This window comes from Ananas comosus, linkage group 19 (genome assembly GCF_001540865.1).
Source record: "Ananas comosus cultivar F153 linkage group 19, ASM154086v1, whole genome shotgun sequence".
NCBI classification, from domain to species: domain Eukaryota; kingdom Viridiplantae; phylum Streptophyta; class Magnoliopsida; order Poales; family Bromeliaceae; genus Ananas; species Ananas comosus.
The window spans coordinates 311,148-335,049 of NC_033639.1; the positions used below are offsets into that span (position 1 = coordinate 311,148).

The 23,902-nt window shown below is 36.3% G+C and overlaps 3 protein-coding genes across 7 annotated transcripts; 2 read left to right on the plus strand and 1 right to left on the minus strand.

Annotated features, from left to right (window-relative positions):
* On the plus strand, window positions 348-3,969 carry LOC109724580 (mediator of RNA polymerase II transcription subunit 18). Of its 5 annotated transcripts, none has more exons than XM_020253443.1 (6): window positions 348-405; window positions 1,139-1,241; window positions 2,546-2,645; window positions 2,737-2,794; window positions 3,136-3,492; window positions 3,590-3,969. In XM_020253443.1, exons 2-6 carry the CDS (start codon window positions 1,206-1,208, stop codon window positions 3,690-3,692), a joined length of 654 nt encoding a protein of 217 aa, XP_020109032.1. In that variant the 5' UTR covers window positions 348-405; window positions 1,139-1,205; the 3' UTR covers window positions 3,693-3,969. The 5 variants fall into 5 exon arrangements, with proteins under 5 accessions (XP_020109032.1, XP_020109031.1, XP_020109030.1 ...); XM_020253442.1 differs by having other exon boundaries at window positions 358-444; XM_020253441.1 differs by having other exon boundaries at window positions 400-521.
* On the minus strand, window positions 4,334-7,440 carry LOC109724579 (bZIP transcription factor 50). Its single transcript, XM_020253440.1, has 3 exons — window positions 6,824-7,440; window positions 6,047-6,270; window positions 4,334-4,838 (listed from the first exon to the last, which is right to left on the minus strand). The coding sequence occupies exons 1-3, from the start codon at window positions 7,303-7,305 to the stop codon at window positions 4,561-4,563; spliced, it is 984 nt and encodes a 327-aa protein (XP_020109029.1). The 5' UTR covers window positions 7,306-7,440; the 3' UTR covers window positions 4,334-4,560.
* Window positions 10,112-21,938, plus strand: LOC109724576 (cell division cycle protein 27 homolog B). The gene is made up of 16 exons (XM_020253434.1): window positions 10,112-10,368; window positions 10,776-10,848; window positions 11,037-11,146; window positions 11,944-11,990; window positions 12,717-12,814; window positions 12,986-13,275; window positions 14,012-14,158; window positions 15,819-16,056; window positions 16,750-16,970; window positions 17,448-17,513; window positions 18,583-18,702; window positions 19,050-19,126; window positions 19,606-19,725; window positions 19,879-20,098; window positions 20,571-20,852; window positions 21,291-21,938. The coding sequence occupies exons 1-16, from the start codon at window positions 10,264-10,266 to the stop codon at window positions 21,339-21,341; spliced, it is 2,265 nt and encodes a 754-aa protein (XP_020109023.1). The 5' UTR covers window positions 10,112-10,263; the 3' UTR covers window positions 21,342-21,938.

A 23,902-nucleotide genomic window follows, 5' to 3' on the forward strand; every position in this document is an offset into this window, starting at 1 on the left:
ATTTTTATTTTTATTTAAAAAATGTTCTGTGGGAGGCGATCCATTAAATTTAGAACGAAAAAAAAGGCTAAAACACGGAAAACTCTCCTTAAACATTCACTTTTTTACTTTTTTTTAAATTTTCAAAAATCTATATTTTTCTTTAAAATTTCAAAAATACTTTCAAAGGAGAGGGTGAATAGTTCTTACTTAGTTTATAACAAAATTTTTTAATATATTTATATTATTTTTAAAAATATTTTTAGTATAAATTATAAGAGATGGAGCTGAATATATAAACAAGATATGTTGAGGAGTAAAACGTAAGATTTTGAAATTCAAAAGAGAAAAGTAAAAAAAAAAAAAGNATTTATTTAACTTTCAAAAAAAAAAAAAAATCACATTTTTAACGCGATTTGTGAGAAGGTGGAGTACTTCTACTATTTCCTCGACTCATCGTATCCCGTGAAACCTCTTCTCTTACACTTTTCCTCTCCCTTTTTACGATCTAGGTTAAAAATCTAGGGTTTCCGACACATTGAGTAAGAAAAACATGTGTTTTTGTTGCCTTTCCGAGTTCTTTCCTTTTTTTCATAATTTTTTCTGGTGATTTTAATACTATTCGGTGGTTTAGGTTCGGAGTAACTTGAAAATCTGGAGAATTCCAATTTGATTTTTTTGTTTTAGTTTAATTCGATTAGCTGCGGTTGTGAGTATCCATAACCTGTTTGATGAAACGCCTTTCTGAGTTTTTGCTGTCTTTCTCAGTTCTTTCCTTTTTTTCCATAATTTTTTTTTTGGTGATTTTGATACTATTTGTGGTTTAGATTATGATAAACGTGAAAATTTGGAGAATTCCAATTTGGTTTTTTTTTGGTTTTGTTTTTGTTTTTGTTTTTATTCTGTTAGCTGTGGTTTTCAGTATCCACAACCTGTTTGATGAAATGCCCAAGTGACTACAGCTACATCTTTTGTTTTACGGGATCATCAACTGTAATTTCCCTACAAAAAAAAATAATAATAATTGAAGAGGCTTTAATTCTATTAGATAAAGGTGTGATCTTTGAAGGTTATTTTCATAATTCTTTAGCAGTATGTTGTTATGAATCAGGAGCTTGATGCTTTATCTAAAATGTGGCTCTTTTCCTGCTTGATCTAGGTTCATTTTGTTACTTAGCTTTTCAGAATTAAAGGAACTGTGTTGGAGAATGAGAGTTGAATCATAAATGGAGTGTGTGGTACAAGGGATCATCGAGACGCAGGTATTACTGACGTTTGTTATAGTTGTTCTCTTTTCCTTCATGTAAATATTTTAAGTTCAATTGCAATCGCTTATGGGGAGTTTAACAGGACGCCACTAAGGAATATCTACTAGAATCTGTATTGTAGAGGCGTAGCGAATTTCACTTCAAGTAAATAAGAGATGGAGCACAAGCATTACTATGCACTGGAATCGTATTATCTCTTAGACCCCGTTTGGGATTGAGGGTTAAATAGAGTTAAAGCGAATAGAGATATGTTTTTCTGTTTTCTGCTAGGACCGCAGAAAATATATCATAATTGATTCATTGTGGTATGCAGAACGTGATATTCGTACGGAAACAAAATACTATGGGATGCACTTTGGTAAATACCGTGGGATGCACTTCGGTTAAGTTAGCTGTTGGCCTCCATTTCAAATCAAAGAATATAATAGCCTTTTCTGTAGGATATTAGTCCAGTCTCCACTTCAAAACAACATTTGAAATTCTAACACCAACCGTACCTAGCGCAGTTGGCTGAAGGCTAGATGGTCGGTAGACGAGGTCCCTTTTTGGAAGCCTAGTTGCTTCATATTTCTAGCTAAGTTCATGTCTAAAAACATGAACGAAGCGGATAGCTTGCTATCTTTCTCTAAAAAGGGAAAAAAAAATATTTGAAATTCTAACCACGTCCTAGAAAGTGCTTGTTTCCATCGTGTCCTTGTGTCGTCAAGCTCTTTTTCCGAGTATCACACCATATCGAAGACCATTTTAAAACTCGATTTCCTCCCTGGTCATCCATCGTGTCTTAACGGCCTCCGCATCTTAGGCTTGCTTTGGGATTGGCAAAATTTAGCAAGTGCAAGGTTAGAGATTAAATCATACACCTTCTTTTTTTTGCCCTGAATATGAGTCGGTATATATTAAAGAAAGAAAAAATTGAGAACTAGAGGTATGATGATATTGGCGGCTTCATGTTTTTCATACACGTTTGCACCATGAGATTGCTTCTGGTCCTGCTAATCTGGAATTTAGTTGGATGGCATTTGCTATGTGATTGCACTAATGTCAAATTTGAATAAGCCCAACTTGAAGTTTTAGCATTTCCACAAGCTTCACTTGTTGAAACTGGAAAGTATGTGAGAAATGAACTTGAATGGTGACACTCTTTGTTAATTCTTATTAAGGTCGGCAAATATATTTGGACCCAGTATGCTAGTATTTAATTTGCTACTCCGCTCTCAGTTTTTTTTTTTTTTCCCTTTGTCTAATATACATTAATGATGTTAATAACCTTGGCCGTTCTTGTTCTTCCTTATCTACAGCATGTTGAGGCCCTTGAGACTCTTCTCCAGGGTCTATGTGGTGCTCCGAAAGAGCGTGTCAGGGTTCATGAGCTATGCCTCAAAAGTGGACCAAACCTCGGTAATCACTTTGTAGTGACAAATATATGTATATAATATATCAGCGCTTCTCGGGCGCAATTATTATAGGTCCCTTACCTTTTCTGTTACAGGTGTGGTGCCCTCGGAGGTCCGTCTCTTGTGTGATTTAGCACTCCCCACACCAACTTGGTATCCATATATCAGTTTCATCTGCTTTTTGCTTATTCTTGGTGCCTGTTTAGCCTAGCTCCTTTAACAATTCTTTACCCAAGAAAGCATAAGTTTCCAGAAACCAGATCTGGATCTTTTGCTTTGGTGAGGGGCTAAAATGAGTTCTTGGGCCTAAATAGCGGAAGCTCCAACTTGAAGCTTCTGCTTTTTGCTGCAACATAAAGCCATTAAGGAGATTTTTCAATTCTCCTTTGAACAACTCTACTCCGGCAGGCAGCACTTGTGCAGTTCTAGCAAGGCCAAACAGGCCTTTTTGCATCTAATATAGTCTGCGTGACTAGTTATTAGTAATCATGTAGGACTGTCAGACATGTCGGAGGTGCCGTGAGAGGCGCAGCAGCTGAGCAAATCTGCGTGCAAGTGCGACAAGTAACAGAGAGCAAAGCGAGCAATAATGTGCTACGCTTCTTCTATGCCCTGGGATACAAATTAGACCACGAGCTTCTGAAGGTGGGTTTCGCCTTCCGTCTCCAGCGAGGAGCACAAATCACTGTAACTGTGACTTCTGCATATAAAATGCCGAAGCTTCATTCCACCGACGAAGCCGTGCTCATTACTCCTAGCATACAACTGGTGGAAATTACGGCACCTGCCGCAGCAGATAACTATAACGAAGTTGTATCTGCCGTTACTTCCTTGTGCGAGCATTTGGCTCCGTGAGTATCATCTTGTTAAAAGGGCTGACTTTTGCTTTTGAGTTGTATAAATGATATTGTATAGCAATTTACATGAGATTCGTGTTTGACACTGCAGGCTACTGCATCTGTCAAAGCCCGGCGTTTCAACTGGAATTGTTCCGACCGCTGCTGCAGCTGCAGCTTCTCTCATGTTGAATAGCGGCGGTAAAACCTTGTAGATCACTGCAGATTTTTTCTCTTAGTTATGAAGATTGTACTAAAGAGATCTCTGTCAACTGGTGTTGTTCATGTTGCGTTACCGCAGGTACCGAAACACGTGATTTAAGAAAACTTATCTATGTATTCAGTGGTAATGCTCCTTTTTTTTTTTTATCAAGTATATTTATTTGACAAATGATTTTCAGAGGTAATGTGTTCATGGTGGGTTGAGAAGAACAAGAAAGTGAACTCTGCATAATATAGAAAACAAGGGACTAGAGAAACATAAATCAACAATGAAAGGGTTCTTTCCAATGTGAATTAATTACTTGTTGCTCATACATATATCATCACAAAGTATTTTCTTTGTAGTTCGTCGTGTGGCATTTATTTTTTGTCGAGTTTGCAACACCAATTACAAGGCTTTATTAGAGGTTTAACTTGTAGAGAAGCCATTTTGATCAAATGCCGTGTATTATTATACATAAGAACTACCCCTTACAATTGTACAGAGTCGAATTTGTGAAACTCACGAATTTTTCCGCTCTTTGAAAAGCTAACTTTCCAAGAAAAACTCAGTTTGAATCAAGATCAAAATCTCTTAGTAGGATGCAGAGGATTCAACCCTGAGATTCACCGAAATAACCTTACAAATGTCATCTAAAAGACAAACCGATGCTCATCTACTTCCAATCAAGACTTTCATAATTCACCAAACAAAAAGACTTGAATTGAGAATATCACATTATTGACTACTATGAACAGCGAACATGCGGAGTCTAAACTGATACACCAAACTCAAAAAGCTTTAACAGCAAAATGTAATAAGATCAAAGACCAAGTCACTGAAAATAGCTACCACAAGTCTCAGTCTCTATGTAACAAATACTAGACTAGATGGAAAGAGATTGGACGGAGCGGAAACAGGGAAGAGAACTTCATCCTCCTCTTCAAAGACCTGCACCGCCTTCTCATGAGAACCAATTCGGATCCTAAGTTGAACCCTAGTTTCTCATTTGATATTTTTCCGGCCACCGCCGCTTCCTGCGAAAGATCTCTTCCTGGACTTCCTGGAGTCCTTGGATCCTTCGGGCCGGGAAGGGCGGGCGTTAGGAAGAGGCACACGATGCTCACGAGCCAATACAGGGAACCCAGCAGCAGGGATTCTGGGAAAAAGATGAAACCAATGATAAGAAAGAGAGAGATACAAATGGTATAGCATATAAATAAAAAAATTATGAAAGTGATCATGCAGCTTATGCTCGGCGGTTACACAAGCAGAAGATTTTTCACTCATAATCCAACAGAGAGAACAACTACTTTTTAGTATCTCTTAATCACCAAACGTATTTCAAGTTTTTTTTTTTTAATTCTTTTAAGCATTTCCCTGGATAAAACATTAAATGGCTCTCTAATATGAAAAAATTCTTTTTCTATTAAGCAGTTGCAAAAAGGAAATAAAGCATAATAGCCCCTTCCTAATAGGTGTCTTGCTCTAATCATATAGTACCTTATTACAATCATGAATCTTAATTTGCGATTGAATTATTATAAACTTTGTTATTTCTTTAATTTCTTTATTATTAGCTTTTTATCATAGACAGGGCGAAGCTAGAGCCGAATACCACCTTGCTTGGCTGCCTCATATCGCAGAGTTGTAATGGGATTTTGATTGATTTGCAAGGATTTGGTACGATTTGTTGTAATACAACCGAACGCATAATTTGAGGTCAAATTTCGTGGGTATTTACATATGTTGTTACTGTTAGTAATAGAATATCCGTAGCCTAATTCTTGTACCATGCAACAAAGGGTATATGAGAAAAAGTGCGAGAAATGGTGTATCTTCTTCGCCTTCCAGGTATACCATATGAAAATGAATTTCTCTCTTTTTGCTACATTACTGAAAGAGCTAAGGGTACACACTGAATAGATTTTCCGACTGGTTCAAGCAATAAATCAGGAATCAAATTCAACTCAACTCCAATTTATCCCGAACAGAAATATTTAGTTCCTAATTGACATTAATTAAAATTTTCTGAATGAAATCAAACGAATTCCATTTAGATTCGATTCCATATGGAGTGTGCATAAAAACAACAGTACAGAAAGCTATACTGCAATACCTCATTCTAACCGAGTGGAAACTTTATCATAGTTTCCAAAGCTTAGTTTGTATTATAATGTTCATTGTAACTTGATTTTCCTTTAGAATTAGTTTCACTATGGAATAGGGAGAAGCTCCATACATTGAATAGAGTAAACCACATAAATTCAATGATTTAATTTCAACCATTTGCTAATGAAGTTGGCAAGAGATGAGCAATAATCAAAGAAAGAAGGAAGAGCATAGATGTTGGCAAAGTGTTCTTACCCACGAAGAGTACGGCAGACTCCTGTACGGCGACGTGAGCACCGAGCGGCCCTTCAGCGTGCAAGCGATGGCGGAGCGCCATGTTCTCCGCCGTGCAGCACTGGAGCGCGTAGCTGAGGCGACGGCACTCCGATTCCAGGTACCTTGTCTTTATCTCCAGCTCCTTCACATACATCTTCTTCCTCTCCCTTGATTTCATGGCCGAGTCCCTATTCCTCATTTGCCTGATCAAATTCCCAACAACAGGGGCCACACAATTACACAACAACCAACAATACTTACCAATGTTCCATCCAATACATATAATCAAAATCAAATTTTTGCACAATCCTTTTGTATTTGTCTCAATTTACATTACAAGGCTCAATTTTTAACTAAATTCCACAAGATTATTTCCTGCAATCGCATTTACATAACAAAATTTAAATGCACAAATCTTGCTTAATTAAACCAAATTTTAGCTAACAATTGTTTTTAATTACTAAAGCTCCATCCAATATATATAAAATCACAACAGTAACTGAGAATTGAAACCCCTAGCGGGGCTAAATCACAAATAAATTATTGCACAATCCTTCTGTTTTTGGCTCTATTTACATTACAAGGCCCTTTTTTTAACTAATTTCCACAAGATTTTTCCTGTATTAGCATAAACACAACGAAATTTAAATGCACAAATCTTGCTTAATTAAAACCAAAATTTACGTTTTCAAAATCCAAAATTTTTAAGAGCTAAGCAATACCAAATCAAAAGAAGCCCCCTAGGGCTAATCGTACCTTCTCCTCTTCTTGCTGATCGGATCGTCGCCCTCCACATCAACCACATCGGCGCTCCCCCTCTTCTCATCTCCGGAGCCGGCGCTCTCCTCGACGTTCTCCTCCCCCGCGGCGGCACCCTCGCTGCCCACGTCGTCCGACGCGTCGGCGAAGAACCCCGCGAGAAACGCGTCGTCGAAGCCCTCTCCATCCTCCTCCCCCTCCCCCTCCCCCTCCTCCTCCTCCAAGAGGAACCTCTCGATCTCGCTCACGTAGGGCGAGATCGAGATCGAGCTCGGGGGAGAGTCGCCACCACCCGCGGGGCTCGGATCGGACGTTGTGGAGTTCGCCGACTCGCACTCCGGCGGAGGAGGGGCGCAGATCGGGGCCCAGAGGTCGGATGCGTCGAGGTCATCGGAAAACCCGGCCAAGAGGTGTTCGACGTCGAAATCGGCAAGCAAGACGTCATCTTCCTTCAAAGCTTCAACCACGGCCCCATCCATGGCGAAGAAGAAGAGGTAGGTTACAAGGGTTAGCGTTAGGGTTAGGGTTTTGGGGGGAGGGGAAGAGGATATAAGGAGGAGGAGACGAGCCCTTCCTTCGTGGAGAAGGAATGGAAAAATGAAGAGCGCTTTCGTGGGAAGCTTCGAGTTATTTATACTATTTCGTTTTAGGTGAAAAATGCATGGCGACCCCCTCAACTATGTGCTATTACGAAGTCATACCCTTAACAACTTTTATTTTTTAATTTAGTCCCCCCAACTTCAATTTTTTAAAGTTAAGTAATTAATTTAAAATTTTAAATTAGAAGTTTATTAAATTTGTTGATAATTTTATCAGATTTAATAGTTTTAATTGCTTTTACAAAATAAATTTAGGTTTGTTAATGATTAATAAGTTTTTTAATTTAATTTTGTGTAAAAATTTAAATAAAAAATTAAAATTTGAGGGAGAATTTGGGATAAATTACCAATATCCTATAGTTGAGGAGTCTCCACACATTTGTACCCTTCATTTTATTTTATTTTATTTTATTTCATTTCATTTTTAAATCATAAGTCATTCAAAATAGCTCGTCAAAGCTATTCATATTTTAAATGTTTTTATCGAATTTAACTGATTAGAAACATCTAAATAAATACAAAAAAAAAAAAAAAATTATGAATTTCAAAAAATTAATAAAAGTTGAAAGGACCATTTCAAAAAAGGCGGTGCGAGGAGGACCTTTGGAAAATGTTACTTTTCATTTTAATTTTTATTTGTGGGGCCCAGGGGATTATCGTCGTCACTCGACCAATGGGAACGCAGAGACCAAGCCAATCGACCAATAGGAATGCAGTATCATTAACGCTAAAGAAGCACTCTTAATTACAGAGGATTACGGTCCAACAAGGTTATTAACTATTTTACAAATCATAAAACAACTAATTAATCAATATTGATTAATTATTATTGCATCGTAAATTATAATATTATTGTATACACTAGTAACATATTAGACGTTCAGTCCCGCTAAATTGAGTTACAAAATTTACAACTCAATTGTAATAAACTTTATAGTTTTGAGTGCCAAAATGTCACACGCCTCGTAGTTTAAGGTCCTAAAGTGGCTCGCCAAATACCCGTTGGATGAGCGGTTGCGCCCAATTTAGTGACTACAGTATCACAAGATAATAAAACTATAAAAAAAAAAAAAATTGTCCAAATTGTATTATTGTTAGGGTAAAGAAGTTTAAATGATGATTAGATATAATGTATCTGCTTCGGCAATATCAAAATATGCTATGGATGTATCAAATCCCTAAACTTCACCATGGGCCAACCCAGTGGGTCAAGTAATGTAGCTCAATCCTAGTCTCCTGGGCTTGGCCCATCACTAGTTTTCACCGTCGAAAACTTTTTAACTTAATATTTTTTTACAGTCCCACATCGAATAATGTAATTGTACTGCGGTCGAGACATGTAACACGAAATTAAAAGGAAGGGCTCCTCCACACGATTTTCTTTATACATTTTCTGGGGATGCTTCTGTCACCTAAATTGGTTCAAGGTGAAGTTATTTTCGGCCGTAAATGCTTACTTTTTTTATTTAGTTCGTCGTAAGTTAAATTCGTGGAGAGAAAATACTTTTATCTAAATTTTACTACAAGTAAAAGTAAGTTTCAGCAAAAAAAAATCACTTACGACCAAACAAACATGCCCTAAAGTCAAGCGCAGTGTGCACAGTATATGTATCTCGTATGTGGGCCATGGATATTAATTAATTAGATTAATTTTTCTTCAAGGAGAGGGTCCACCCAACCATACCAATAACTCAGATATATATCAAACATTAAGAACTTGCACTGCTGGTTCCCAAACTTTAACTCAAATTTTATTTTAGTTTTAAAATTTTAAATCTGATATTCAAGAGTTTGAACTTTCAACACCATTCTATTTATTTTCTTACACATTTGACGATATTTTGGTTTCGGCCGCCATTTGGAGTAAAAGTTGTTGCTTACGGTCAGGAAAGCAGCACCGGATCACAGTCACCAAAATCAGACGGTCCACAATCAATCTCTCTCGCCGCGTCTCTTCTCCGCGAACACCACTCAATCGGACGGCTCGGAGCGGGCGATGATCCCCAGAGATATACTTTGCTGAACCCGGTGTATCCGTACATATCCTACACCACATCGAATATTTATTTAATGATTAATGCTAAATTCTAATTTGATTGACAGTATAGGAAAAAAAAAAGTTATTTAATTTTACTAAATTTTGGGTGTTTACAATTTATAATTTTTAAATATACAAAAATATTTTAAATATCATTATATATATATATATATGTGTGTCAGTGTGTATATTTAATGTATTGGGTTTTGCAAATTTAATGTATTCTAAACTTTAAAATTGGATTCCAGATACGGGTGCAAACGGATCCGAAGTGATAGAGCTCCTGTCCTGATCCGCCCTGATTTGCTAAGACAATGGAGCATGAGACACGAAACCTCCTCTATTTTTTAGACATATCTGATCTGTGAAAATCTGTAAAAAATTTGCTCAGTAATGAAGATAAAAAATAAAATAAAAAATAATAGACCTCAAAATCTGTTCGGATCCGCCAAAAAATCGGGGCAGTAGTCGTGGCTCCCTCACTCCTGCAGATCCGACCCCTTTGCATCTTAAGTGTGAGAGTTTTAGAAGTGCGGTGTGTGAGATGTAATCATACGCCCGGTGCAGGGAATAATTTCTGTTACTCCGCAAAAGCGAATCGATTTCAAAAATCGGTGCATCGAATCGATTTGAATCGCAGAGAGAGAGAGAGATAGAGAGAGAGAGAGAGAGAGAGAGAGAATTAGAAAAAAAAAAAGAAAAAGAAAAAGAAAAAAAGAAAGAAAAATCCCCAAACCCGAAGCGCTGCTCTTCGTCCTCCTCTCGATCCTCTTCGCCCTCACCACCGCGGAGAGGGAGAAATGGAAACCCTAATGGTGGATCGAATCCACAGTAGCCTCCGCCTCTTCATGCACCGCAACGCCATTTTCCTCTGCGAGCGCCTCTGCGCCGAGTTCCCCTCCGAGGTCCCCACTTTTTATCCCCTATTTTCCGCAAATTCTTGGGATTTTTCTTTTTCTTTTATTTTTTTTGGTTTGTGCGTTGTTGCTGTTTCCTTTGGAGAGGCTGAGATGATGTTTTAGGGTTTCTGTAGCTGTTTCTTTTGGTAGATCGAGTGGCCGAATCAGTTACTGGATTTGTTCTTCCAGTAGCTAAAATCACTTCTTTTTGTTGTTTAATTGCTTTATTTTGTTTCGAGTAGCGTAGACATGCTGTTTGTGGAAGTAAAATTGGTTTTGGTGGTGCTGTTGGATTTTAGCTTTATTCTCAGTTTGAGCGGGCTAGGGTTTATTGAATTACGATATGAGAACTTTCTGGAACCTTTTGAAGTAGGGTTTGTTCTGAGCTTGTGATGGAAACTTTTGAAATGCAGCTGAATTTGCAACTGCTCGCGACTTGTTACTTGCACAATAATCAGGCGTACTGTGCGTATCACATTTTGAAAGGTAAGAGATGATCATAGTTGAAAAGTTGAAATTTATGGCGTTTAAGATGTATAGTTATTCTTAAGTAGAATGATAGCCAGTTGAAATGTTCCTTTAATATTTAATGTAAGTAATATGTACCCAGATGTTTGTAGTACTCTTTTTGGAGCTAATTTGATTGTTTTGCTTTTGGTCAATGAAATATGAAGGGACGAAATTGCCGCAGTCCCGCTACTTGTTTGCGGTCTCATGTTTCCAGATGAATCTACTTTCCGAGGCAGAATCAGCATTGTGTCCACCCAATGAGCCAAATTCAGAGGTATGCAGTTGCTATTGCCAAAATTTGGCATGCTTTTATCACAAATTTGAATTCTAAAGATTTTATTATGGCTGGAAATGGAAGTGTGTTTGCATTACTCTTCTCGTTCTTTATTTTGCCGTAGAAACTGAAATAATTGAAAAAAATCAGATATGTTTGACTTACTTTACTTTTGTTCTATTAATTGTAATAGCTGGAAATGCCAAATAGTTAATAGTTCTTTTCCGCATAAGAAAAGTCGCTGTTGTTTTTTGCAAGGTGGTTTAGGATTGTTAGGGCATGGGATCAACTTCCCCATTTCTCTCTTTTGATGAACCTTACATGCGATGGAAGTCGCAACTAGGAAAATTAATGTTCTCTATTTTGTACATGTGTCAAGCCTAGTCTGACACAATGAAACATTTTTACCAATTACATGAGTCTAAATCGGTTTACTTATATGAATCAAAAATATTCTTGATCAAATGGCCTTCAAGGGTGTATTGTTGTAGTGCTGACTTCCATCCTTGGACATCATTTCTTTTACTGTCACTCTTCCATGTGCTTTTGCTGTTTTACTTCCCATTCCTATTCCTTCCATGAATATTTTAGGTGAGCTACTTTAGTTAGAGAGCTACTTTTGCTGTTCCTCAAGAATTAGAGGTCTTTATTTACCGGACGTAGGAAAATAAGGACACCACAGATTACAATATGAAGGTTTGCTAATACGATAATACTGCTTGCAATATATACGCAGATGTTCTTGACATTTTTTTACTTGTAAACTGACTGGCTACTGCTGCTTGTCCTTTCCGTAGGTTCCTAATGGAGCAGCTGGACACTATCTTCTTGGGCTCATTTACAGGTTTCCAAGAGCAATGAACTTGATTAACAATACATCCTGCTTATTTTATCTTGAAGCCTCACATTTAAGTGCCTTTGAAGCTTGGCCTTTACATTACACATGGCTACTTCTTGTCAATTTTAATATATCTGGATTTGTTCTAACTATGATGTATCTTGCTTCTGAACAAGTTTTGTTCAACAAAAAAAACTTTTCAAAAATTGGCATTTGTCGCAAGTGACTGGTTTCTTGTGGTAAAGTTCTCGCGTCAAAAGAATTATGTAAGTTTATCCTTTCCAAAAGAATCATGTAAGTTTATACTTTCCCTGTGCATGATAGCACATACTTTTGGTGGTAAAAAGTTAGATACCTTTCAAATGTTATGATTTCTAATATATCATATGAACTGAGATGGCTTGTAATAATGGTATGGTGGTAGGATTTTTTTAAGCATGGAACATGCTGTACGACTTTATATATCACTGCTCCATTGACAGAGGTCCCTAAGTTGAGGCCTTTTTGTCATGTTGATGGCTTCGCTTTCGATTGTCCTGATTCTTGTTCTGCAAACGTTTTGAGTCTGTATCTTAGGTAACTCTAGATGATTCAATGTTCTGTGTCATGAGATCTATATTATTATGCCCTATGTACATCAAGAGACTTTCACTTCTCATCTGGATTATCTGTATTGACTTGGTAGTCATATTTAAGTTTCAAAATCCTATCCTTATACTATTTTGCTTCTAGTTACACTGGCAGAAGGCTGGCTGCTGTCGATCACTTTATGCAAGCTCTGGTTGTAGACCCTCTTTTTTGGGCTGCATATGAGGAATTATGTATTCTAGGTCAGTTGCTTCATGTTTCATCTTGCTAACCACCTTTGCGCTTAACGATAGCAGAAATTTTTTTTTTTAATTGTAGTTCTCTTTGATTAGCTTTTTGAAATGATATTTAAATTATGTAGAATGAATCAAGTATATGTGGCATGAATTGAATCAAGATAATAATTTTTGCAGGTTCTGCAGAAGAGGCAAATGAATGTTTTAATGATGCAGCTGCTATACGTGTCCAGCAGCAGTATTCAGCTGAGTCAAGTTTGCAGAAATTGAATTTGGCTAATGACAATGGAGTTCTACCTTCTAACTTGGGGGATACAAGCCCTAGAAAATCAAAACAGCTTTATTGTAATAACACAAGAGATATACCTGCTCATCCTTATGGTATGGCTACATCAGCATTGCAGCAAGGAAACAGCATGCCTTCTAGTGTAGCACAGTATGACACGCCATCTCCAACAGTAACACAGGTTAGCATGACTTTTCCAACTAATAATATGCTGTGCTACAAGAAAATGTGAAATCCAGCTTTAAGTTTTACTTTGCCTATAGATGGTTACCTGATGAGGATTATATATAAATGATAATAGATAGCTAAGTAACGTTCTATATAAATATATAAAGTTAAAATGAATCTGTTCCTAGGGATAACTAATTATGTAATGATTGTTCTGAGTATGCCTCCGAAGTCATGCCTGGCCTAGCTGATGACATCTAAAGTTTAACTGTCGTCGTGGCCTTTCAATCATATTTTACTGGCGTCCTTACGTCTATCCAATATCTTGTCAGCAAGCTAGTTTGATCGTGACAGAATAGAGTGTGGTGCTTAATTAGGTTCATGTAGTTGCTGCTGTCTTTTGGTGTGGACAGTGCAAGTTAGGAGTTTGCGATTGCCGGCACTGAATGAGTTATTATAGAGTTCTTTGGAGATTAGACCTAAAGTGTAGAAAGCTACAACGTTCCTTATGGATGCCTTTAAACGTTCACCGGTTGAAAATCTGTGAATATTTATGGTATTGATGAAGAGAAGATGACGGTCTTCATTGATGTTTGTACTTATTCCTTGGTACGCATCTTATTGGACTTCTGTGCAGTTGTTTTGGTAGTCTAGCTTGTTGTGCCAAAGTTTTAGGAGGCAATTCTTTGATTTGTTAATTTTATCTGCTGCTTTTATGTAATGTGCTCACTGATTTATTTATTTCACAGCTTTCTGGAGTAGTTCCACCGCCTTTATGCAGAAATGCCCAGATATACTTGAATGCAATGGGTGGCGAAGTCACTACCAGGTTGAATGTAAATGCAGCAAACCAAGTGCCTAGAAGAAAGTATGTGGATGAAGCAAAACTACGTAAGGTTGTTGAAGTCACTTTTTCATGTTAATTCTCTTTAATAGATTCTCGTCCTCGTATTTGCAGAGTTAATGAAGTCTGTAAATTTACTAATATGGCTGAACATTCTTGTGCTTATTGTTTTGGATATGTATAACAATTCTATATCACCGTTTTCTTTGTTTTCATTTTGTTATTTTGAGGTCCATTTTTTGTTCTGAATAATGAAGCTCATCTCCTCGACTTTCGCTAAGTAGATAGTCCTCGTCTGTGGACTAAGAAACAGAAACTACTCATCTGTGGGAGCACTTTCACTTTTTGTGTTCTTCATGCAAAATCTTTCTTTTCCTCCTGTATTCTTTGCTAGCTCCTTTGTTTCGTTATATCATCTCTTTTTGCTGTTTCATGCTTCCTTGTTCAGTGTTTTTGTTCGATAAAAATAGATGATATAGTCAGGTAGTTTTCAGCCCCAGTTATTTTAGGTAATTGTTAGACTACTATGGCATCTTATGTTAGTGCCAGGCCTAGCATAGGTCTTTCCTTTCAGCTGCAGACAACTCTACTTGAGTGGCTGTTAATAGAGAAGTCTGAAGCTTCTTTGGCAAGAAGCTGAATGAAGATTCTGAGCCCCTAAACCAAGAGCTCCAATTCGGAGCTTGTGCTTCTGCTTCAAAGAGATGTTGTTGGGGGATTTAAATGTGATATATTACCTGAGCATTTTTTGGCATAGACTTCATTGAACACGACCTCCTCAGACATTGAGGAAGCATAAATGAATCAATGTGTGAAAGTTTGAATTGGAAATGAATTGGACAACCTTTTGCAAGCTATCGATGGTTGGGTTAAATCTGATAGACTTAAGCTGGTTCTTCCTCCTCCAATTGGATAGATTTGATCCAATACCTACTTGCGGGGTCAAATTCGCCTCTGATAGACATTTCTTGAAGAGATGCTTCATTTGTTACTCCCTTAGAAGCGCCTTCTTAAAATCTTCTTTAACTGAAATTATCATCTATATAGTAAATCAGCCCCCAAAAGAGATACAGCCCATTTCCCTGGTTGAGTTTGATTGTAATATAATTGTAATTAACATTAAGCTAAAAAATTGGAAAATGCTAAATCATGAAGGCTGATTGGCATGCAGGCCAACTGTTGTAGACTAGCTAACTGATCGGTCATCTTACTGCGGACAAGTTGATTAGCTAAGTACTGGGCAACTGCTTGATTCGGGGGCCAATATATGGTATTTGCCCTTCAGGATGAATCAAATAAATTTGTGCTTAACATTTCTGTGTTTTGTTGCATTTTGTATGCTTTTTATGGAGCCATCAATTCATTATATTGACTGCTTCCCATCTTATAATTTAATTGTTATACTTGGGTGTGCGACAATGACCATCTCTTCTTCTGTGCAAACACTGTTATGCTGGTTTGTTGAGATATCACAATGGCCCTTAAGATACAGATATGTGGTTATTAGAATGTTAGCGATCTCGAACTGCCAAATCCTTGTTCATGGGCTTTTTGTTCATGTTCTTTTGTGCTCCTAAGGCTAGGTTCTTTGTTGTTATGGCACTTTTTTATAATCTTCCAGGCATAGGCATCGTAGTTCTCTCCCTGGACTACATGATACTTCATTTCTTTTTCCTGTTCATGATGATTTTAACCCTAACAGCCCTTTACAGGTCTCTGGGAGATTATTCTCTGATTCAGGACCTCGAAGAAGTACAAGACTCTCTGGAGAAGCAACAGCTAATACAAACCTAAATGTCTCACAAGTTGGAGGGAATGGAGTGAATCACTCCTCTGCTAGATTTTTGGGAGGATACTCTACATCGTCATCATCAAAGATGAGTTCAGCAGCGCAGCGCTCCGTGACAGTTAGGAAAGGCCAAACATTATCAACTGAAAATTTTGATGAAGGTGATATATATATTAGCATGGTTTGATAGTACTATTCAAATTTAAGGTCCAATACAACTTGCAAATCGTTCTGTCAACTTAAAAGTCTATCAGATAATCAATTATCTGTTCTGCAGAAATTGATAGGTTGTGTACAATTTTAGTATTTTCAGTATGATTTGGGTAAATGAGGGGCATGGAAGTCTCATGCTGTTGTTGCCTATTGATGAAGTTCCGACCTAGGGAACTCTGATTTCAATAGGTCTATCAATTAAAATTTTTTTTTTTTTTTTTTTTTTTTTTTTGTGGTGCTGTTACTCTGCTCACATGATTAAGTGTCAAATTATTAATATGCAAATAAAAGCAACAGCACCTGCACAAATATAAGCAAGTTAACATAGAGAGGTTTTTTGCACGGAATATTATTTTTTACAAAAATTAGTTGCAGTTATCTAGAAATCAATCAACAGGAGACATAAGTTTTGTACATATTTACAGAAAGTATCACTGGCACAGGAAGACAATTTTTGGTCCAAGAAACCTGTCTTCTCCTAATCTTTACATGGATTGTGGTGCCACCCATGCAGAAGCTTACCTGAATGGTTCCGTGCTTATGATTTTGCATTTCAGTTGTGCTGTATTCATTGTTCGGCACACACTGTTAAGATGAACGAGAATTACAGTGCTAACCCTTTAAAAACTCTCTGGTTTTAGGGAGGAGACATGAAGTTTTTGATGATTTGCTGCGGCTGGATAATACAGCAACAACTTCATCCGCCGCATCAAATGTGGCTGACGGTAGATGGCCTGCTCAAGATAGGTCTGGTGGAATATTGGCTCAGGATTCGCGATTGATGGATGGTATTCGGGATCTTTTGGGCCTTTTGCGTACTCTAGGGGAAGCCTTCAGGCTTTCCTGTTTGTATAGATGCCAGGTGTGCCAATTTAAAAGGTAAAAGTGTACGAAGATCCCCTCACATATAGGCAATTTGAAATAGACCCCTTAAACTTATTTCTTTTGGTTGACACCCCCTCAACCTTTGTTTGTTTTGGTTTGAATTATTTCCATTAATTAACTTGGGTATTCCTTTAAAGTTAATATCCATCTGTTAAAAGTAATAGGTCTGTCTGTTTTTTGTTGATGGAATTGTATGATTGGGGCTTTATCGACAATTAATGGCCAATGGCTTATTGAGCTGCTAATTTTGATGGAATTCTCAATTCAACTGATCGAAATAGCTCAAATTATAACAGACAAAGTTGGGGCGTCTAATGAAAAACAAAGCTGAATTATCTATTTCAAAATGGCCTATAATTGAGAATGGGTTTGCATACATTTTTACCTAATATAAAATAACAATGAACAAACGTCTCCAGGTAGATTTGTTAATTTGTTTTACTAACTTGGGCAGGATGCATTGCAAGTTTACTCAAAACTTTCAGAGAAGCAATTTAATACTGGATGGGTGCTCTCCCAGGTACTTTTTGTTTCAGGGAGTGTTTTTTGTACTTTTTTTTTTTTTTTTGGACTTTGAAGTTTGAACTGCACTGAAATTATATATTCTTGAAATAGTTGGCTAAAAATATGACATCTATTACCTCAGAAAGAAAAAAAATGGTATATAATGGAAAGTTTAAATCCCAGCAATGTCAGATAATTAGCATGAATTTATTCAATGTCCTGTAGTTTCACACACAGATAGGGTTGGTTATCTGAACTTTCATAGAATTTGGTAGGATTTGACTTCGAATCATCTTTCATCGTCATATATACTTTAGCCAAAATTTCTCCCAATTTCTATTAAATGAATATTTCCCATTTACCTCTTACATTTTCATCCTCCCTCTATTTTTTTATTTTTTTTTTGAATGCCATTTGTTTGGATTTTATTGTTCTTTAAATTTACTTTTATAAATAGTGTATCTCCATTCCATCACAACTGGTCATCCTTCAATTTGTTCTCAACTTGTTTAGGAGATGTTCTTGTCGAGGGTTTTGGGATGATTAAAAATGAATATCTATCGAGAGCTATTTTAATTTTTTAACTTTGTGAATGGGCAGATGTAGCTTTTCTAGTAAATTCATCACCCATTTTAATTGGCAATTATTTATGTATCTATGCATGCCATTACATGATTTTTTTTTTGTCCATTGAGATGTCAAAAATTTTTTAAGCCGAATTATCCTGTTCTTTTTTTATGCTATATAATATACGTTACTGCATATCAATTGAAATTGAGAGCTAATATTCATTTATTTTTGTTCAGTAAGGCCCATAATTGTCAAAATTGATAAACTTACTAGACTAATCATTTCCTAAGGTTATAATTATCAAAATTAATACACATAGGTAGGCTATGATCTCATGTCTTTTCTTTTTCTTGTCAAGCAGTTATTGTTCATCTCTGTGAACTGTGAAGAAACAAGTTTTCCTTTTTGGAGAACCTACTACCTTTTTTTTTAATGTGAACAGCAGAAAGTTTTTAGATTGGCTGGTTCTGTCTTCCTTTTTATCGGACATCTTGTGATATGAAATTCAAATGCAGGTAGGGAAAGCACATTTTGAACTGGTTGATCATTTTGAGTCTGATCGGTACTTTGAATTAGCTCGACGACTATCACCATATACTTTGGAGGGAATGGACATATACTCCACTGTACTTTATGTAAGCTGCAGTTTTCTCGGAACTTTGGGCTTATCATTGCTTATTTTGGTTAAGCTTCTTTATTTGAAGTTTAATCTATTGTAGTCATATGTAAATTCACAAGATTCATTCAGTTAATATGATAAGTGATCTTTGGTGATAGAGTCATAAGGCAAAAAAAGGTGCCTTCCTTTTGATGATTTCCTCCAATATATAAAAAGCTGATATTTTATCCCCTTTGTTGAATATCTATTCGTGCCAACAATTACTGTATTCTGCTGTTTATAAACAAAGATACAGGTAGTTGCATACAAACCATTGTGTAGCTAATGTCATGATTTTCCAATTCGACTTTCCATTTTTGGCAGCATTTGAAAGAGGAAATGAAGTTAAGTTACCTTGCTCAAGAGCTTATTTCAGTTGATCGATTATCTCCCCAGGCATGGTATACATTCTAATCTCTTTTTACTTAAGATGCACTATTGTGATTTTGTGATAGAATAGCTTATAACAAAAGTTCCCTGACACGTGGATGCTATGTATACTTAATTTTGATATAACCTAATAATGCCTTAAGTGCAACTGTGCAAGATGCTCTTCTGAATATCACAGACCAGAAGCGAACTAAATTACTTTTGAGAATAGTTATGAGGTTTTTGAAACCAACTTTCATTAACTTGACATGGGTCATGTGATTGGAGAGAATTATTGCTTCGGATATATGGATATATACCAGAAAAGTTTATACTCTTTCTTTTTCAGTTGAAAATGAAATAACTTCATTACATGTGTGGTGAAGTAATAGATAACTTCTTTTCATGGTTTGAACTCCTCGTTAGTGCTCTCCAATGCACTTCTTTTTTCTTGTCATAACTCTATAAGATGACGATTCTGCTTTTACATCTGTCTACATTTTTCACACAGGTGTGCAGTAGGAAACTGCTATGCCTTGCAGAAAGATCATGAGACTGCGTTAAAAACCTTTCAGCGTGCAGTGCATCTGGACCCGAGATTTGCCTACGCTCACACCCTTTGCGGCCATGAGTATGTATCCAGGCACCCTCTTTAAGCAATTATCAACATTTAATTTCCCAGTAGAAAATTGTCTTGGAACGTTCTTGAGAGAGCTTTCTATCCTGAATTGATCTTAGTTCATTCAACTATCTATCTTCGCTGTGTTGACTTTTCTCCTAACAGGTATGTTGCCTTGGAGGATTTTGAGAATGGGATAAAGAGCTACCAAAGTGCGCTTCAGGTTGATGAAAGACATTATAATTCCTGGTATGGCCTTGGGGTATTATACCTTCGTCAAGAGAAGTTTGAGTTTGCCGAGCATCATTTCCGAAGAGCGCTTCATATAAACCCGCGCTCTTCTGTTCTTATGTGTTATTTAGGGATGGCATTGCACGCATTGAAGGTATACCTTGTTGCTCAATGAATCATGAATGGCTTTTAGAGTCTTTTATGTATGTCCCCTGCAAAATCATCTTCTCATATATATAACCTTATAAAACTGAGTTTCATATATGCACCTCAAAAGTGCATTTTCCTAGAAAAATGACTCTGTGGTTGGGGAGCCATCCAATAATCAAGATAACTCGGTGTCCTGGTTGAAAGAAGTGTTTTTAAGCGGCGAGAGACCATTTTGGGAAGTACAAGCTTACATACTGTATACATAAATAATTACTTTTTGGAAGGACATTACGATTCAGATTTTACTGGGACGTATAGACGATTCTGAAGGGGCATATAAGTAAATATCTCATTTCTCTGTTCGCTGTTATCTTTTTTCTATAAAACCAAGCTTATATACTAATTATGATCTATCAGCTTCCAAAACTTTAATTGAGATCCATTTTTCAGCTTTGTGAATATGAATTTTGTCACAGAGAAACGGTGATGCGCTGGAGATGATGGTACAGGCGATCTCGGCCGATAGGAAGAACCCACTTCCCATGTATCAGAAGGCTCAGATACTTCTTAGCCTAGAGAGATACGAAGAAGCCTTGGAGGAGTTGGAACATCTAATTGCGTTTGCTCCTCGTGAGAGCAGCGTGTATGCATTGATGGGCAACATTTATAAGCAACTTAACATCCACGACAAGGCAATGTTCTATTTTGGCCTTGCCTTGGATTTGAAGCCTCCTGCTGCCGATGTTGCCATGATTAAGGTATTGATCAGCATGTATACATCCTGGCAAATGTCATTTATTTGCATATCAATAGAGTATTCAAATTTTCACATATACCACCCTCGGAAGTAAATTAAGATTTTTTCAGGATTATATATATGTAAATAGATAATTTTGTAACCGTATTTTGCATGCTTCCTATAACAAAGAAAAAAACACAGAAAAAAAAAGAAATCTTGATATAAGTATCTTGTGTAAAATGACAGGCAGAATGGCAAAGTAGGTGAAAGCCAAGTTAATCTTACGAAAAATATGCTGAGTCCAATTTTCTAACTCTAAAATTACTTTCCCTGAACATTCACGACAACTCAACTAACAATAAATTAGATTTAAAACGTAGTTTACATTCAGTAATATAGAAGACACCTATGTTCATCATGTATCCTGCTTATTGAGGCAAACATATCTTTTTGACAGTCGGCAATGGAGAAGCTATACCTACCAGATGAATTAGAGGGGGATCTATGAACCCCACAAAGCAATTAAAAGGAGCAGAAAGAGAGTGTTTCGTATGCTCATAGCTCGGCCCTGCTTGTGCTTTCGAGTGATCTGGAACAAAGATGTCGGATCATTCTGAGTAATATCTCGGTCACTCGTCACGAGAAGGCAGGTTCGCACTGATTAATTTCCAGTTTTGTAGCTTTAGTTGTGTGGATGAGAGGACTAGGTAAAATCTTCAGGCGGAGCGGCTCAAAATTAGCACATGGACAAGTAGCTGCATTCAAGATTGTGCCCTAGTGCTTGTAACAATTGTTTTATTATAGGGATCATGCAGTAGAGTAGGCAATAATGAACATATTTTAGAAGGAACTACTTTTAAATTCACATACCCTTGTCAGGGCGGACGCAAGTAGTGTAATCTTTGTACTGTGAAAAAAAAAAATTATACGCATGTGAATTAATCGTGTTTTTCGTATGCCATGGTGTATAAAACACTGTCACACAACATGCTTTTTGCTTTTTCGCAAGTTCTTGGATAGCATAGTTTGTATGATGTTAGATGTATTAAACACTGTTGGGTGAAGCACAGTGAAGGAAATTTCATCAAATTTTATTCAGCTAGTATGGATGTGTATTATTATCTGCTCTTATTGAATTTGCCTTATTTATATCTTTATGTACTTTTTAATTTTTTGTAACCATGATTAAGTATCATTCACTAATCACTAAGAATGTTTGGTCCTATATTTTTTTTTATTGGATTTTTGTGTTGTGGACTAAGTATCAAGCCTTATTTCTGAACGTTATTGTGATAAATTTGAATGGAAAAAGAAAGGGACAAGCTTCAATTAGGATAAACTAAAATCATCTGAACAATGTTATTTTTGTATGGAATTTTCCCCATCTAATAATAATTGCTTTTTTCACTTCAAGCTACATGAACTTGGAAAGTTTTGATGCTTTCAGTTTTATCAGATGCACCACCATTTCTCTTTTCAATCCCAATATACTGACTCTGCATTTCTGACAATTCTGATTTTGGTTTCAGCAAAAAAAAAGAAAGAAGAGAGAGAGAGAGAGAGAGAGAGAGAGAGAGAGAAAGAGAGAGAGAGAGAGAGAGTATCCCACATGTTATTATCTTCTGCTTACATTACTTTGTGATTGCAAATTTTCAATCCTTTTTTCTCCTCTTCCAGTTCATAAATATAATTACACACAGGCTTTTCTCTCAAATGAAAAAACAAAAGGGAAAAAAGTTCTTGTTCCAAAAAAGATTGTGCTTCTTTCATTGGAGCAGTAGTGGTGGACAAGAGCCCAGTGATCACCATTTGCTGAGTTAGTGGAAACACAGCTAATACCCAAAAAAAAAAAAAAAAAAAAAATCTAGAGTAGTTTTGCAATTTTTGGTCTTCAAAATCACGAGCCTCGCGACAATTTGGTCATCAAACTTTAATTTATTATAATCTATGATTTAAACTTTGTAAATTATTAAATCAGGTCCCCACAATCAAATTTAGTTGACTGAAAATATTGGAGTGTCGTCGATGTGAAAGAATGTGACAGCTTAATTATTATAGTATCATCAATCACAATACTACTATATATATTATTTCTATATTATCATCAATTAATACGTATTTATCTAAATTTTACTATAGGACTTGATTATAATAATTTAAAAGGTTTTAAAGTCGATACTTATAACAATTAAAGATTGATAACCAAGTAAAATTTAGCCAAAAAGCTATTGCCTACGCATGTACTTGCCCAACACAAATGTGAACCACACTAATAAAAACCAAACAATGGAGGTTTATTTAATTTATCTCACTGCTACATTAGAGAAGAATATATATATACTATATATATATATATATATATATATAAATATATATATATACTATATATATATATATATATAGTATGGACCGCTGCCACCGGGCGTACAGGACGGGTCACAAAAAATTGCTTAAAGATAGAAACCTTAAAATCTAAAATATTAGTTATTAGATTGGACCAGAAACAGTAGAAATTACCTGCCATGTTAAAAATTATCTACTCAAAGAATCTTTATTCGGTTAAGGGGGTCATGCATTCTGCTTTGTATCGGGAGGCTGGATTTGGCGAAAGTGGCATGAGGCTTGGTCAGGCCGAGTTACAATCAAAATCTATGAGCACCCATGTCTGTAACTTTAAGTACGCCAACTATGCATTTTTTAAATCCCATTCTAGAGTAAGTTTTGCATTTTTGGTCTTCAAATTCACGAGCCTCGCGACAATTTGGTCATCAAACTAAGATTATTATAATCTATGATTTAAACTTTGTAAAATTATTAAATAACAGGTCCCACAATCTAAATTTAGTTGACGAAATATTGGAGTGTAAGTCGATGTGAAGACGATGTGAACAGCTTAATTATTATAGTATATCATACAATCACAATATACTCATATATATTAATTTCTATATTTCATCAAAATTAATTACGTAGATTTATCTAAAATTTACTATAGGACTTATTAGTAATCAATTTAAAAGCGTTTTAACGTCGATACTTATAACGAATTAAAGATTATAACCTAGAGTA